The 18160-nt window shown below is 42.4% G+C and overlaps 1 protein-coding gene across 1 annotated transcript in view; it reads left to right on the forward strand.

The window, feature by feature from the left end:
• The first annotated feature begins 1810 nt into the window (after positions 1–1810).
• LOC110527035 (aminopeptidase N) overlaps positions 1811–18160 on the forward strand; it is a 45016-nt gene continuing 28666 nt past the window's right edge. Inside the window, exons 1-2 of the mRNA XM_036964357.1 lie at positions 1811–2476; positions 12863–13005. Coding sequence (XP_036820252.1) covers positions 1917–2476; positions 12863–13005 — 703 coding nt within the window. The 5' untranslated portion in view covers positions 1811–1916. The remainder of the gene's footprint in view (positions 2477–12862; positions 13006–18160) is intronic.

Genomic DNA, 18160 nt, shown 5'->3' on the forward strand with positions numbered 1-18160 from the left:
TGAAATCATGAATATTCTATGGTCGTCCGACTTCAAACTTCACGTTGTCGTTATGAAAAAGTTTAAAGGAAAAAACTACAGGCTGCGTGACATCAGCAGCCTGGTGGCCCAAAATAGCATAACTAGTGTATTTTAACATCAATAAACCCACCCGTTTAAACATGAATTTTGTAAATGTCAATCTAGCAAACCAGACAACTCAAAGCAACTTTGGTTTCTAGCTGGTTGGCTAGATAGCTAATGGTAAGTTAGCTGGCTAGCCAGTTCAAATAATGACCAGATATCTGAAAACGTCTTCATTTTAGCTTATTTGTCTTCATTATTACAGTAAAATAAACTCACAAAGGCTATATACAGGGGGTACTGGTACAGAGTCAATGTGGAGGCTATATACAGGGGGTACCGGTACAGAGTCAATGTGGAGGCTATATACAGGGTGTTATGGTACAGAGTCAATGTGGAGGCTATATACAGGGGGTACTGGTACAGAGTCAATGTGGAGACTATATACAGGGTGTTACGGTACAGAGTCAATGTGGAGGCTATATACAGGGGGTACCGGTACAGAGTCAATGTGGAGACTATATACAGGGTGTTACGGTACAGAGTCAATGTGGAGGCTATATACAGGGGGTACTGGTACAGAGTCAATGTGGAGGCTATATACAGAGGGTACCAGTACAGAGTCAATGTGGAGGCTATATACAGGGGGTACTGGTACAGAGTCAATGTGGAGGCTATATACAGGGTGTACCGGTACAGAGTCAATGTGAAGAATATATATAGGGTGTTACGGTACAGAGTCAATGTGGAGGCTATATACAGGGGGTACCGTTACTAAGTCAATGTGGAGGCTATATACAGGGGGTACCGGTACAGAGTCAATGTGGAGGCTATATACAGGGGGTACTGGTACAGAGTCAATATACAGGGTGTACTGGTACAGAGTCAATGTGGAGGCTATATACAGGGGGTACTGGTACAGAGTCAATGTGGAGGCTATATACAGGGGGTACCGGTACAGAGTCAATGTGGAGACTATATACAGGGGGTACCGGTACAGAGTCAATGTGGAGGCTATATACAGGGGGTACCGGTACAGAGTCAATGTGGAGGCTATATACAGGGGGTACCGGTACAGAGTCAATGTGGAGACTATATACAGGGGGTACTGGTACAGAGTCAATGTGGAGGCTATATACAGGGGGTACTGGTACAGAGTCAATGTGGAGGCTATATACAGGGGGTAACCTGACCACTAGGCTACCCTGCCGCCCCGGCGGGGGTGCACCGGTACAGAGTCAATGTGGAGTCTATATACAGAAACACCAGGTAAACCAGGAAACACCAGGGAGGGACGGGCGGTTCCCCTTTCAGCCCCGTAGGCAACACCAGGGAGGGAGGGGTGGTTCCCCTTGCTGCCCCATAGGAAACACCAGGGAGGGAGGGGTGGTTCCCCTTGCTGCCCAGTAGGAAACACCAGGGAGGGAGGGGCGGTTCCCCTTTCAACCCCGTAGGAAACACCAGGGAGGGAGGGGCCGTTCCCCTTCCACTTTCTACAGGAAAAGATTTCAACACTTTATACAGGGAAAGATTTTCCATCCAGAAACAGGAAGGAAGGATAAAGTACAACAGCTTGTCAGCAATCTGTTATCCACACATCTTTATGACTATTGATTAGAACTCTCAGGTTGTCCTGGGCTGGGGGATCAACTATTAATTAACCCAGCTGATTGGAACTCTCAGGTTGTCCCAGGCTGGGGGATCAACTATTAACCTGGCGTATTGTGGGAGTTCCTCAGAGGGCATAAAAAAGAAACACATTCCCCTCTGGGTCCATCTAGGTCCCCCTCTCTCTTTCTGCCAGTCAGTCATTACACTACCCTCAGATAGACAGATATCCGTCTGTTACAGACATGGGGAAAGGGTTCTTCATCAGCAAGACTTTGGGGATAGTTGGTGTGATCGTGGGGACTGGAGTGGTGGCCACCATCATCGCCCTGTCAGTGGTCTATAGCCAGGAGAAGGCCAAGATCCATGAGGCAGTGAATCCCCCCACTACTCCCTCCACTCCCTGGGAACACTACAGACTGCCTGACTCCCTGTCTCCTGTCTCCTACAACATCACCCTCTGGCCTCGACTGGTTGTCAACGCCTCTACTGGCCTCTACATCTTCACAGGACAGTCAGCTGTGTTGTTCCAGTGTGAGAAGGACACCGATCTGATCCTCATCCACGCTAACAAGCTGAACCTGACTCTGCTCAGCCTGATTAGCCGGGATGGGGCTACTGCTCCCGCCATAAAGAAAAGCTGGCTGGAGGTTCCTACTCAGTTCTTAGTGATCCAGCTGAATAGTAATCTGATGGCAGGGAGACAGTATGAGCTGTACACAGAGTTTATAGGAGAACTGGCTGATGACCTGGGAGGCTTCTACAGGAGTGAATATACAGAGGGGACCAGTCCCCCGGTGAGAAAGTAAGCAAAACATTAATCATCATTTCCAACCCACGTTTAAAAACCGTGTCAGATGTTGCCTAACACTGTAAAGTTGGTTGCAAGGTCGAATCTCCGAGCTGACAAGGTAAAAATCTGACTTAAGTTAAATAAAAGGTAAAATAAATAAACCTATTCTATTAAATTTGACTGAAATCAAATAACATCTTTGACAGATCAATGTGATTTGTTTAATTGAATGAAGCTTCTAAATTGCGTTAATGACCTCATGCGTATCCACATTGAATAGTGTCAGGGTAGTGCAGTAGAGGCAGTTTATTAGAAGAGTTGGAGGCTGATTGGGGCCGTGGCTTTCAGGTTGGTATTTTTGCACACCCATCAGAATAAATGCCATTCCAGTTGATCTGATCAATTGACAATCTCCTACACAGCCATAATATGTAATGATACTTGCATAAAATACACTGTGAAAACTTGACTGATATGGTTTCTGTTGTTCATCTGAACTGCTGTTATTGATTGGTAAAGCTTTGGGTTGTTTGAACAACCTATTCAATTTGTCTGAAGTCAAACAATGAATTTGGGAGATCATTGTGTGTAAGGGGTGCGTAACTGGTGGCAGGGAAGTCAAACGCAGGAGAGCAGAACTTGGTGAATAGAGCAGAACTTGGTGAATAGAGCAGAACTTGGTGAATAGAGCAGAACTTGGTGAATAGAGCAGAACTTGGTGAATACCCGGAGCAGTTTAATATATAAAACTAACGGCATACAAAACAACAAACACATGGGTACAAAACCCGTAGCGCACCAGTAACACATAACACATGGGTACAAAACCCGTAGAGCACCAGTAACACATAACACATGGGTACAAAACCCGTAGCGCACCAGTAACACATAACACATGGGTACAAAACCCGTAGTGCACCAGTAACACATAACACATGGGTACAAAACCTGTAGAGCACCAGTAACACATAGCACATGGGTACATAACCTGTAGTGCACCAGTAACATATAACACATGGGTACAAAACCCGTAGAGCACCAGTAACACATAGCACATGGGTACATAACCTGTAGTGCACCAGTAACACATAACACATGGGTACATAACCTGTAGAGCACCAGTAACACATAGCACATGGGTACAAAACCCGTAGCGCACCAGTAACACATAACACATGGGTACATAACCTGTAGTGCACCAGTAACACATAACACATGGGTACATAACCTGTAGAGCACCAGTAACACATAGCACATGGGTACAAAACCCGTAGCGCACCAGTAACACATAGCACATGGGTACAAAACCCGTAGCGCACCAGTAACACATAACACATGGGTACAAAACCCGTAGCGCACCAGTAACACATAACACATGGGTACAAAACCCGTAGCGCACCAGTAACACATAACACATGGGTACAAAACCCGTAGCGCACCAGTAACACATAACACATGGGTACATAACCTGTAGTGCACCAGTAACACATAACACATGGGTACATAACCTGTAGTGCACCAGTAACATATAACACATTGGTACATAACCTGTAGAGCACCAGTAACACATAGCACATGGGTACAAAACCAGTAACACATAACACATGGGTACAAAACCAGTAACACATAGCACATGGGTACAAAACCAGTAACACATAACACATGGGTACAAAACCAGTAACACATAACACATGGGTACAAAACCAGTAACACATAACACATGGGTACAAAACCAGTAACACATAGCACATGGGTACATAACCTGTAGAGCACCAGTAACACATAGCACATGGGTACATAACCTGTAGTGCACCAGTAACATATAACACATTGGTACATAACCTGTAGAGCACCAGTAACACATAGCACATGGGTACATAACCTGTAGAGCACCAGTAACACATAGCACATGGGTACAAAACCAGTAACACATAGCACATGGGTACATAACCTGTAGAGCACCAGTAACACATAGCACATGGGTACATAACCTGTAGTGCACCAGTAACATATAACACATGGGTACAAAACCCGTAGCGCACCAGTAACACATAACACATGGGTACAAAACCCGTAGTGCACCAGTAACACATAACACATGGGTACAAAACCCGTAGCGCACCAGTAACACATAACACATGGGTACATAACCTGTAACACATAACACATTGGTACAAAACCTGTAGAGCACCAGTAACACATAACACATGGGTACATAACCTGTAACACATAACACATTGGTACAAAACCTGTAGAGCACCAGTAACACATAACACATGGGTACATAACCTGTAACACATAACACATTGGTACAAAACCTGTAGAGCACCAGTAACACATAACACATGGGTACATAACCTGTAACACATAACACATTGGTACATAACCTGTAGAGCACCAGTAACACATAACACATGGGTACATAACCTGTAGCGCACCAGTAACACATAGCACATGGGTACATAACCTGTAGTGCACCAGTAACACATAGCACATGGGTACAAAACCCGTAGCGCACCAGTAACACATAGCACATGGGTACAAAACCCGTAGCGCACCAGTAACACATAGCACATGGGTACAAAACCCGTAACACATAGCACATGGGTACAAAACCCGTAACACATAGCACATGGGTACAAAACCCGTAACACATAGCACATGGGTACAAAACCCGTAGCGCACCAGTAACACATGGGTACAAAACCCATAGCGCACCAGTAACACATAGCACATGGGTACAAAACCAGTAACACATAGCACATGGGTACAAAACCCGTAGTGCACCAGTAACACATAGCACATGGGTACAAAACCAGTAACACATAGCACATGGGTACAAAACCCGTAGTGCACCAGTAACACATAGCACATGGGTACAAAACCCGTAGTGCACCAGTAACACATAGCACATGGGTACAAAACCCGTAGTGCACCAGTAACACATAGCACATGGGTACATAACCCGTAGAGCACCAGTAACACATAACACATGGGTACAAAACCCGTAGTGCACCAGTAACACATAGCACATGGGTACATAACCTGTAGAGCACCAGTAACACATAGCACATGGGTACATAACCTGTAGAGCACCAGTAACACATAGCACATGGGTACATAACCTGTAGAGCACCAGTAACACATAGCACATGGGTACATAACCTGTAGAGCACCAGTAACACATAGCACATGGGTACAAAACCCGTAGCGCACCAGTAACACATAACACATGGGTACATAACCTGTAGTGCACCAGTAACATATAACACATTGGTACATAACCTGTAGAGCACCAGTAACACATAGCACATGGGTACATAACCTGTAGAGCACCAGTAACACATAACACATGGGTACAAAACCAGTAACACATAACACATGGGTACAAAACCAGTAAAACATAGCACATGGGTACAAAACCCGTAGCGCACCAGTAACACATAGCACATGGGTACAAAACCAGTAACACATAGCACATGGGTACAAAACCCGTAGCGCACCAGTAACACATAACACATGGGTACAAAACCAGTAACACATAACACATGGGTACAAAACCAGTAAAACATAGCACATGGGTACAAAACCAGTAACACATAGCACATGGGTACAAAACCCGTAGCGCACCAGTAACACATAACACATGGGTACAAAACCCGTAACACATAGCACATGGGTACAAAACCCGTAGCGCACCAGTAACACATAACACATGGGTACAAAACCTGTAGAGCACCAGTAACACATAGCACATGGGTACATAACCTGTAGTGCACCAGTAACATATAACACATTGGTACATAACCTGTAGAGCACCAGTAACACATAGCACATGGGTACATAACCTGTAGAGCACCAGTAACACATAGCACATGGGTACAAAACCAGTAACACATAGCACATGGGTACATAACCTGTAGAGCACCAGTAACACATAGCACATGGGTACATAACCTGTAGTGCACCAGTAACATATAACACATGGGTACAAAACCCGTAGTGCACCAGTAACACATAACACATGGGTACAAAACCCGTAGTGCACCAGTAACACATAACACATGGGTACAAAACCCGTAGCGCACCAGTAACACATAACACATGGGTACATAACCTGTAACACATAACACATTGGTACAAAACCTGTAGAGCACCAGTAACACATAACACATGGGTACATAACCTGTAACACATAACACATTGGTACAAAACCTGTAGAGCACCAGTAACACATAACACATGGGTACATAACCTGTAACACATAACACATTGGTACAAAACCTGTAGAGCACCAGTAACACATAACACATGGGTACATAACCTGTAACACATAACACATTGGTACATAACCTGTAGAGCACCAGTAACACATAACACATGGGTACATAACCTGTAGCGCACCAGTAACACATAGCACATGGGTACATAACCTGTAGCGCACCAGTAACACATAGCACATGGGTACAAAACCCGTAGCGCACCAGTAACACATAGCACATGGGTACAAAACCCGTAGCGCACCAGTAACACATAGCACATGGGTACAAAACCCGTAACACATAGCACATGGGTACAAAACCCGTAACACATAGCACATGGGTACAAAACCCGTAACACATAGCACATGGGTACAAAACCCGTAGCGCACCAGTAACACATGGGTACAAAACCCATAGCGCACCAGTAACACATAGCACATGGGTACAAAACCAGTAACACATAGCACATGGGTACAAAACCCGTAGTGCACCAGTAACACATAGCACATGGGTACAAAACCAGTAACACATAGCACATGGGTACAAAACCCGTAGTGCACCAGTAACACATAGCACATGGGTACAAAACCCGTAGTGCACCAGTAACACATAGCACATGGGTACAAAACCCGTAGTGCACCAGTAACACATAGCACATGGGTACATAACCCGTAGAGCACCAGTAACACATAACACATGGGTACAAAACCCGTAGTGCACCAGTAACACATAGCACATGGGTACATAACCTGTAGAGCACCAGTAACACATAGCACATGGGTACATAACCTGTAGAGCACCAGTAACACATAGCACATGGGTACATAACCTGTAGAGCACCAGTAACACATAGCACATGGGTACATAACCTGTAGAGCACCAGTAACACATAGCACATGGGTACAAAACCCGTAGCGCACCAGTAACACATAACACATGGGTACATAACCTGTAGTGCACCAGTAACATATAACACATTGGTACATAACCTGTAGAGCACCAGTAACACATAGCACATGGGTACATAACCTGTAGAGCACCAGTAACACATAGCACATGGGTACAAAACCTGTAGAGCACCAGTAACACATAGCACATGGGTACAAAACCAGTAACACATAACACATGGGTACAAAACCAGTAACACATAACACATGGGTACAAAACCAGTAAAACATAGCACATGGGTACAAAACCCGTAGCGCACCAGTAACACATAGCACATGGGTACAAAACCAGTAACACATAGCACATGGGTACAAAACCCGTAGCGCACCAGTAACACATAACACATGGGTACAAAACCAGTAACACATAACACATGGGTACAAAACCAGTAAAACATAGCACATGGGTACAAAACCCGTAACACATAGCACATGGGTACAAAACCCGTAGCGCACCAGTAACACATAACACATGGGTACAAAACCCGTAACACATAGCACATGGGTACAAAACCCGTAGTGCACCAGTAACACATAACACATGGGTACAAAACCCGTAGCGCACCAGTAACACATAACACATGGGTACAAAACCAGTAACACATAGCACATGGGTACAAAACCCGTAGCGCACCAGTAACACATAGCACATGGGTACAAAACCCGTAGCGCACCAGTAACACATAGCACATGGGTACAAAACCCGTAGCGCACCAGTAACACATAGCACATGGGTACAAAACCCGTAGCGCACCAGTAACACATAGCACATGGGTACAAAACCCGTAACACATAGCACATGGGTACAAAACCAGTAACACATAGCACATGGGTACAAAACCAGTAACACATAGCACGAGTACATACAAAATAAACCATTCCCGACGCGGACATGGGGGAAACAGAGGGAAAATATACAACGTGTAATTAGGGAATTGAAACCAGATGAGTGTGAAAACAAGACAAAACAAATGGAACATGAAAAATGGATCGGCGATGGCTAGAAGACCGGTGACGTCGACCGCCGAACACCGCCCGAACAAGGAGAGGGACCGACTTCGGAAGAAGTCGTGACATTGTGCTTTTTAGAACTGATTGAAAGTTCTACATTTCTTTCAACCCATCATGCACCTTGCCACCTGTCAGAGTGGATGTCATTCAAGTGAAACACTTCTGTTGTATTCGCCAAGCAGAGTTTTGCTTGTACACTGCCTGCACTGAATCTGTAATGATACTTAGAAACCTGGTTAAGGCTTCCTTTGTGAAGATGTCTCCATTTGGCTACAATGGTTTGAATCCCCGAGCCGATTAGGTGATAAATCTGCCCATGTGTCCCTGAGAAAGGCCCTTAAAAGGATCCGCCCTTTTTTTTCAATTTTTGCTTAAAATTACATACCCAAATTTAACTGCATGTAGCTCAGGCCCTGAAGCATATTATTGGTATCATTTGAAAGGAAACACTTTGACGTTTGTGGAAATGTGAAAGGAATGTAGGAGAATATAACACAATAGATCTGGTAAAAGATAATACAAAGAAAAAAAACAACCGTTCTCTTGTATTTTTTTGTACCATCATCTTTGAAATGCAAAAGAAAGGCCATAATGTATTATTCCATCCCAGGTGCAATTTACATTTTGGCCACTAGATGGCAGCAGTGTATGTGCAAAGTTTATACTGATCCATTTGTATCAAATGTGCCTAATTTGTTTATTAATAACTTTTCATGTTCAAAACTGTGCACTCTTCTCAAACAATAGCATGGTATTATTTCACTGTAATAGCTACAGTACATTGGACACTGTAATTTTATTTAAGGTTATTGAACCAGTGTATTATTTAATGTTATTGAATCAAATCAAATCAATCAAATCAAATGTATTTATATAGCCCTTCTTACATCAGCTGATATCTCAAAGTGCTGTACAGAAACCCAGCCTAAAACCACAAACATCAAGCAATGCAGGTGTAGAAGCATTGAACAGTGTATTATTTAATGTTATGGAACCAGTGTATTATTTAATGTTATGGAACCAGTGTATTATTTAATGTTAGTGAACAGTGTATTATTTAATGTAATGGAACCAGTGTATTATTTAATGTTAGTGAACCAGTGTATTATTTAATGCTAGTGAACAGTGTATTATATAATGTTAGTGAACAGTGTATTATTTAATGTTATGGAACCAGTGTATTATTTAATGTTATGGAACCAGTGTATTATTTAATGTTATGGAACCAGTGTATTATTTAATGTTATGGAACCAGTGTATTATTTAATGCTAGTGAACAGTGTATTATTTAATGTTAGTGAACAGTGTATTATTTAATGTTATTTAACCAGTGTATTACTTAATGTTAGTGAACAGTGTATTATTTAATGTTAGTGAACAGTGTATTATTTAATGTTAGTGAACAGTGTATTATTTAATGTTATGGAACCAGTGTATTATTTAATGTTATGGAACCAGTGTATTATTTAATGTTAGTGAACAGTGTATTATTTAATGTTATGGAACCAGTGTATTATTTAATGTTATGGAACCAGTGTATTATTTAATGTTATGGAACCATTGTATTATTTAATGTTATGGAACCAGTGTATTATTTAATGTTAGTGAACAGTGTATTATTTAATGTTATGGAACCAGTGTATTATTTAATGTTATTGTACCAGTGTATTATTTAATGTTATTGAACCAGTGTATTATTTAATGTTAGTGAACAGTGTATTATTTAATGTTAGTGAACAGTGTATTATTTAATGTTATGGAACCAGTGTATTATTTAATGTTATGGAACCAGTGTATTATTTAATGTTAGTGAACAGTGTATTATTTAATGTTATGGAACCAGTGTATTATTTAATGTTATGGAACCAGTGTATTATTTAATGTTAGTGAACAGTGATTTATTTAATGTTATGGAACCAGTGTATTATTTAATGTTATTGTACCAGTGTATTATTTAATGTTATGGAACCAGTGTATTATTTAATGTTATGGAACCAGTGTATTATTTAATGTTAGTGAACAGTGATTTATTTAATGTTATGGAACCAGTGTATTATTTAATGTTATTGAACCAGTGTATTATTTAATGTTATGGAACCAGTGTATTATTTAATGTTATTGAACCAGTGTATTATTTAATGTTATTGAACCAGTGTATTATTTAATGTTAGTGAACCAGTGTATTATTTAATGCTAGTGAACAGTGTATTATTTAATGTTAGTGAACCAGTGTATTATTTAATGTTATTTAACCAGTGTATTATTTAATGTTATGGAACCAGTGTATTATTTAATGTTATGGAACCAGTGTATTATTTAATGTTATGGAACCAGTGTATTATTTAATGTTATGGAACCAGTGTATTATTTAATGTTAGTGAACCAGTGTATTATTTAATGTTATGGAACCAGTGTATTATTTAATGTTAGTGAACCAGTGTATTATTTAATGTTATTGAACCAGTGTATTATTTAATGTTATGGAACCAGTGTATTATTTAATGTTAGTGAACCAGTGTATTATTTAATGCTAGTGAACAGTGTATTATTTAATGTTAGTGAACCAGTGTATTATTTAATGTTATTTAACCAGTGTATTATTTAATGTTATGGAACCAGTGTATTATTTAATGTTATGGAACCAGTGTATTATTTAATGTTAGTGAACCAGTGTATTATTTAATGCTAGTGAACAGTGTATTATTTAATGTTAGTGAACAGTGTATTATTTAATGTTATGGAACCAGTGTATTATTTAATGTTATGGAACCAGTGTATTATTTAATGTTATTGAACCAGTGTATTATTTAATGTTAGTGAACCAGTGTATTATTTAATGCTAGTGAACAGTGTATTATTTAATGTTAGTGAACAGTGTATTATTTAATGTTATGGAACCAGTGTATTATTTAATGCTAGTGAACAGTGTATTATTTAATGTTAGTGAACAGTGTATTATTTAATGCTAGTGAACAGTGTATTATTTAATGCTAGTGAACAGTGTATTATTTAATGTTATTGAACCAGTGTATTATTTAATGTTAGTGAACCAGTGTATTATTTAATGTTAGTGAACCAGTGTATTATTTAATGTTATTGAACCAGTGTATTATTTAATGTTGTTGAACCAGTGTATTATTTAATGTTAGTGAACCAGTGTATTATTTAATGTTATGGTACCAGTGTATTATTTAATGTTATGGAACCGGTGTATTATTTAATGTTATTGAACCAGTGTATTATTTAATGTTAGTGAACCAGTGTATTATTTAATGTTATGGAACCAGTGTAATTTGTCGAGGAATTGATTGAACTGCTTGTACCACAATGGACACGTAAAAACCAAGGTTACACATCAACTCTGAACAAGATGGGAGAAATAGGTACATTTACATTAAGTAATATTTCATACTCAACTGGACTTTGGCCTTTACAGGGACTTGAGTCATTGACTTTTAATCACTTGAAGTCATTTGTTGACGTTGATCCAAGGATTAATTGAACCCTGTAATACAGAGTGTTGATTCATTGGTGGCACCTTCATTGGGGAGAACAGGCTCGTTCTAATGACTGGAGCGGAATAGGTGGAACGGTAACAAATACATCAAGCAGGTGTTTGATGCCATTCCATTTGCTCCGTTCCGGACATTATGATGAGCCGTCCCCTCTCAGCAGCCTCCTGTTGTATACAATGGGAGCAGTTCAATATGTTCCATGTACAATGTATTCTAAACATTCTGACCAGTTTACCATCAGAGCTTTAGACTTATTGTCCTTGAACTAAGACACACAGTATCTGTACCTTTCAATGTGAACTTCAAACCGCTTCAATTGCTGATAAAATTGCACAAGCATTTCGCTAAACTCGCAATAACATCTGTTGAACCATGTGACCAATAAAAGTTGATTTGATAAGAGTCTTATCCGACAGCAGCTACAATATCAATGTATTGACCCTGCTCTCAGAGTCACTATGTCTAACTGTAACAGTCTTGTGGTACAGCAGTAATAACAAGCACAACATATTTCAATAATAGATAATAGATAAAAGACAATAGATAATAGATAATAGCTACAATATGCAGTATGATTGTGTGTCACCTACAGTCACCATGTTTAAACTGTAACAGTTTAGTCTTCAGTACTATAGTAATACCAGTTGCTGTGTGTGTTGGTAGAGTTGTAGCAACCACTCAGATGCAGCCTGTGGACGCCAGGAAAGCCTTCCCCTGCTTTGATGAACCTGCCATGAAGGCCGTGTTCCACATGACCCTCCTCCACGCACATGGAACAGTGGCTCTGGCCAATGGCATGAATCTAGGTAAGCATGGAACCCTGGCTCTGTCCAATGGCATGAATCTAGGTAAGCATGGAACCCTGATCTCTGTCCAATGGCATGAATCTAGGTAAGCATGGAACTCTGGCCAATGGCATGAATCTAGGTAAGCATGGAACTCTGGCTCTGTCCAATGGCATGAATCTAGGTAAGCATGGAACCCTGGCTCTGTCCAAGGGCATGAATCTAGGTAAGCATGGAACCCTGATCTCTGTCCAATGGCATGAATCTAGGTAAGCATGGAACCCTGATCTCTGTCCAATGGAATGAATCTAGGTAAGCATGGAACCCTGATCGCTGTCCAAGGGCATGAATCTAGGTAAGCATGGAACCCTGATCTCTGTCCAATGGAATGAATCTAGGTAAGCATGGAACCCTGATCTCTGTCCAATGGCATGAATCTAGGTAAGCATGGAACTCTGGCTCTGTCCAAGGGCATGAATCTAGGTAAGCATGGAACTCTGGCTCTGTCCAATGGCATGAATCTAGGTAAGCATGGAACTCTGGCTCTGTCCAATGGCATGAATCTAGGTAAGCATGGAACTCTGGCCAATGGCATGAATCTAGGTAAGCATGGAACCCTGATCTCTGTCCAATGGCATGAATCTAGGTAAGCATGGAACCCTGATCTCTGTCCAAGGGCATGAATCTAGGTAAGCATGGAACTCTGGCTCTGTCCAATGGCATGAATCTAGGTAAGCATGGAACCCTGATCTCTGTCCAATGGCATGAATCTAGGTAAGCATGGAACCTTGATCTCTGTCCAATGGCATGAATCTAGGTAAGCATGGAACTCTGGCCAAGGGCATGAATCTATGTATGCATGGAACCTTGATCTCTGACCAATGGCATGAATCTAGGTAAGCATGGAACCTTGATCTCTGTCCAAGGTATGAATCTAGGTAAGCATGGAACCCTGATCTCTGTCCAATGGCATGAATCTAGGTAAGCATGGAACCCTGATCTCTGTCCAATGGCATGAATCTAGGTAAGCATGGAACTCTGTCCAATGGCATGAATCTAGGTAAGCATGGAACCCTGATCTCTGTCCAAGGGCATGAATCTAGGTAAGCATGGAACCCTGGCTCTGTCCAAGGGCATGAATCTAGGTAAGCATGGAACCCTGGCTCTGTCCAATGGCATGAATCTAGGTAAGCATGGAACCCTGATCTCTGTCCAATGGCATGAATCTAGGTAAGCATGGAACTCTGGCCAAGGGCATGAATCTAGGTAAGCATGGAACCCTGGCTCTGTCCAATGGCATGAATCTAGGTAAGCATGGAACCCTGATCTCTGTCCAATGGCATGAATCTAGGTAAGCATGGAACCCTTATCTCTGGCCAATGGCATGAATCTAGGTAAGCATGGAACCCTGATCTCTGTCCAATGGCATGAATCTAGGTAAGCATGGAACCCTGATCTCTGGCCAATGGCATGAATCTAGGTAAGCATGGAACCCTTATCTCTGGCCAATGGCATGAATCTAGGTAAGCATGGAACCCTGATCTCTGGCCAATGGCATGAATCTAGGTAAGCATGGAACCCTTATCTCTGGCCAATGGCATGAATCTAGGTAAGCATGGAACCCTTATCTCTGGCCAATGGCATGAATCTAGGTAAGCATGGAACCCTGGCTCTGTCCAATGGCATGAATCTAGATAAGCATGGAACCCTGATCTCTGTCCAATGGCATGAATCTAGGTAAGCATGGAACCCTGATCTCTGTCCAATGGCATAAATCTAGGTAAGCATGGAACTCTGTCCAATGGCATGAATCTAGGTAAGCATGGAACCCTTATCTCTGTCCAATGGCTTGAATCTAGGTAAGCATGGAACCCTGATCTCTGTCCAATGGCATGAATCTAGGTAAGCATGGAACCCTGATCTCTGTCCAATGGCATGAATCTAGGTAAGCATGGAACTCTGTCCAATGGCATGAATCTAGGTAAGCATGGAACCCTGATCTCTGGCCAATGGCATGAATCTAGGTAAGCATGGAACCCTGATTTCTGTCCAATGGCATGAATCTAGGTAAGCATGGAACCCTGATCTCTGTCCAATGGCATGAATCTAGGTAAGCATGGAACCCTTATCTCTGGCCAATGGCATGAATCTAGGTAAGCATGGAACCCTGATCTCTGTCCAATGGCATGAATCTAGGTAAGCATGGAACCCTGGCTCTGTCCAATGGCATGAATCTAGGTAAGCATGGAACCCTGGCTCTGTCCAATGGCATGAATCTAGGTAAGCATGGAACCCTTATCTCTGTCCAATGGCATGAATCTAGGTAAGCATGGAACTCTGGCCAATGGAATGAATCTAGGTAAGCATGGAACCATGATCTCTGTCCAATGGCATGAATCTAGGTAAGCATGGAACCCTGATCTCTGTCCAATGGCATGAATCTAGGTAAGCATGGAACCCTGATCTCTGTCCAATGGCATGAATCTAGGTAAGCATGGAACCCTGGCTCTGTCCAATGGAATGAATCTAGGTAAGCATGGAACCCTGATCTCTGTCCAATGGCATGAATCTAGGTAAGCATGGAACTCTGGCCAAGGGCATGAATCTGGGTAAGCATGGAACCCTGATCTCTGTCCAATGGCATGAATCTAGGTAAGCATGGAACCCTTATCTCTGGCCAATGGCATGAATCTAGGTAAGCATGGAACCCTGGCTCTGTCCAATGGCATGAATCTAGGTAAGCATGGAACCCTTATCTCTGTCTAATGGCATAAATCTAGGTAAGCATGGAACTCTGGCCAATGGAATGAATCTAGGTAAGCATGGAAAACTGATCTCTGTCCAATGGCATGAATCTAGGTAAGCATGGAACCCTGATCTCTGTCCAATGGCATGAATCTAGGTAAGCATGGAACCCTGATCTCTGTCCAATGGCATGAATCTAGGTAAGCATGGAACTCTGTCCAATGGCATGAATCTAGGGAAGGTTTGAACCCTGATCTCTGTCCAATGGAATGAATCTAGGTAAGCATGGAACTCTGGCCAATGGCATGAATCTAGGTAAGCATGGATCCCTGGCTCTGTCCAATGGCATGAATCTAGGTAAGCATGGAACCCTGATCTCTGTCCAATGGCATGAATCTAGGTAAGCATGGAACCCTGGCTCTGTCCAATGGCATGAATCTAGGTAAGCATGGAACCCTGGCTCTGTCCAATGGCATGAATCTAGGTAAGCATGGAACCCTGATCTCTGTCCAATGGCATGAATCTAGGTAAGCATGGAACCCTGGCTCTGTCCAATGGCATGAATCTAGGTAAGCATGGAACTCTGGCCAATGGCGTGAATCTAGGTAAGCATGGAACCCTGGCTCTGTCCAATGGCATGAATCTAGGTAAGCATGGAACCCTGATCTCTGTCCAATGGCATGAATCTAGGTAAGCATGGAACCCTGGCCCTGTCCAATGGCATGAATCTAGGTAAGCATGGAACCCTGATCTCTGTCCAATGGCATGAATCTAGGTAAGCATGGAACTCTGGCCAATGGCATGAATCTATGTAAGCATGGAACCCTGATCTCTGTCCAATGGCATGAATCTAGGTAAGCATGGAACTCTGTCCAATGGCATGAATCTAGGTAAGCATGGAACCCTTATCTCTGTCCAATGGCATGAATCTAGGTAAGCATGGAACCCTGATCTCTGTCCAATGGCATGAATCTAGGTAAGCATGGAACCCTGGATCTGTCCAATGGCATGAATCTAGGTAAGCATGGAACCCTGGCCAAGGGCATGAATCTAGGTAAGTATGGAACCCTGGCTCTGTCCAATGGCATGAATCTAGGTAAGCATGGAACCCTGATCTCTGTCCAATGGCATGAATCTAGGTAAGCATGGAACTCTGGCCAATGGCATGAATCTAGGTAAACATGGAACCCTGATCTCTGTCCAATGGCATGAATCTAGGTAAGCATGGAACCCTGGATCTGTCCAATGGAATGAATCTAGGTAAGCATGGAACCCTGATCTCTGTCCAATGGAATTAATCTAGGTAAGCATGGAACCCTGATCTCTGTCCAAGGGCATGAATCTATGTATGTGTGTTGACGGCTGTCCAAAGGGGATGGGATCTGTGATCTGTTTCCTAAATTATAGTTAGAGAGTTTAATGCTACAATCTGCTTAAATTTACCTCTTGCGCAGACTGAGAGAACAAGTTCTGCCAAACTCTCAAGAACTTGACTGAAGAAAAAACAAGCATTGAATTTTTTTGGGCGGAACATTTTCAGAGTAAGCTGCTACACTCTGATATGAGATAAATCATACAAATATCCTTTGTAGGCGTATCTATTGCTGTACTCGATTGATTATATACCAATTTCTGTATCCTTATATTAGTCTATGGTAGAACCTCAGAGTGTTGATGTTGTCACGGTAGGGATCTGACCTCCTGTTGCTGGGGAAACCAACATGTTGTCAGGGTAGGGATCTGAACTCCTGTTGCTAGGGAAACCAACGTGTTGTCACGGTAGGGATCTGAACTCCTATTGCTGGGGAAAACCAACGTGTTGTCACGGTAGGGATCTGAACTCCTGTTGCTGGGGAAAACCAACGTGTTGTCACGGTAGGGATCTGAACTCCTGTTGCTGGGGAAAACCAACGTGTTGTCACGGTAGGGATCTGAACTCCTGTTGCTGGGGAAACCAATGTGTTGTCACGGTAGGGATCTGAACTCCTGTTGCTGGGGAAACCAACATGTTGTCACGGTAGGGATCTGAACTCCTGTTGCTGGGGAAAACCAACGTGTTGTCACGGTAGGGATCTAAACTCCTGTTGCTGGGGAAACCAAAGTGTTGTCACGGTAGGGATCTGAACACCTGTTGCTGGGGAAACCAACATGTTGTCACGGTAGGGATCTGAACTCCTGTTGCTGGGGAAACCAACATGTTGTCACGGTAGGGATCTGAACTCCTGTTGCTGGGGAAAACCAACGTGTTGTCACGGTAGGGATCTAAACTCCTGTTGCTGGGGAAACCAAAGTGTTGTCACGGTAGGGATCTGAACTCCTGTTGCTGGGGAAACCAACATGTTGTCACGGTAGGGATCTGAACTCCTGTTGCTGGGGAAACCAACATGTTGTCACGGTAGGGATCTGAACTCCTGTTGCTGGGGAAACCAAC

This window comes from Oncorhynchus mykiss, chromosome 26 (assembly GCF_013265735.2).
Source record: "Oncorhynchus mykiss isolate Arlee chromosome 26, USDA_OmykA_1.1, whole genome shotgun sequence".
In the NCBI taxonomy this organism is placed as follows: domain Eukaryota; kingdom Metazoa; phylum Chordata; class Actinopteri; order Salmoniformes; family Salmonidae; genus Oncorhynchus; species Oncorhynchus mykiss.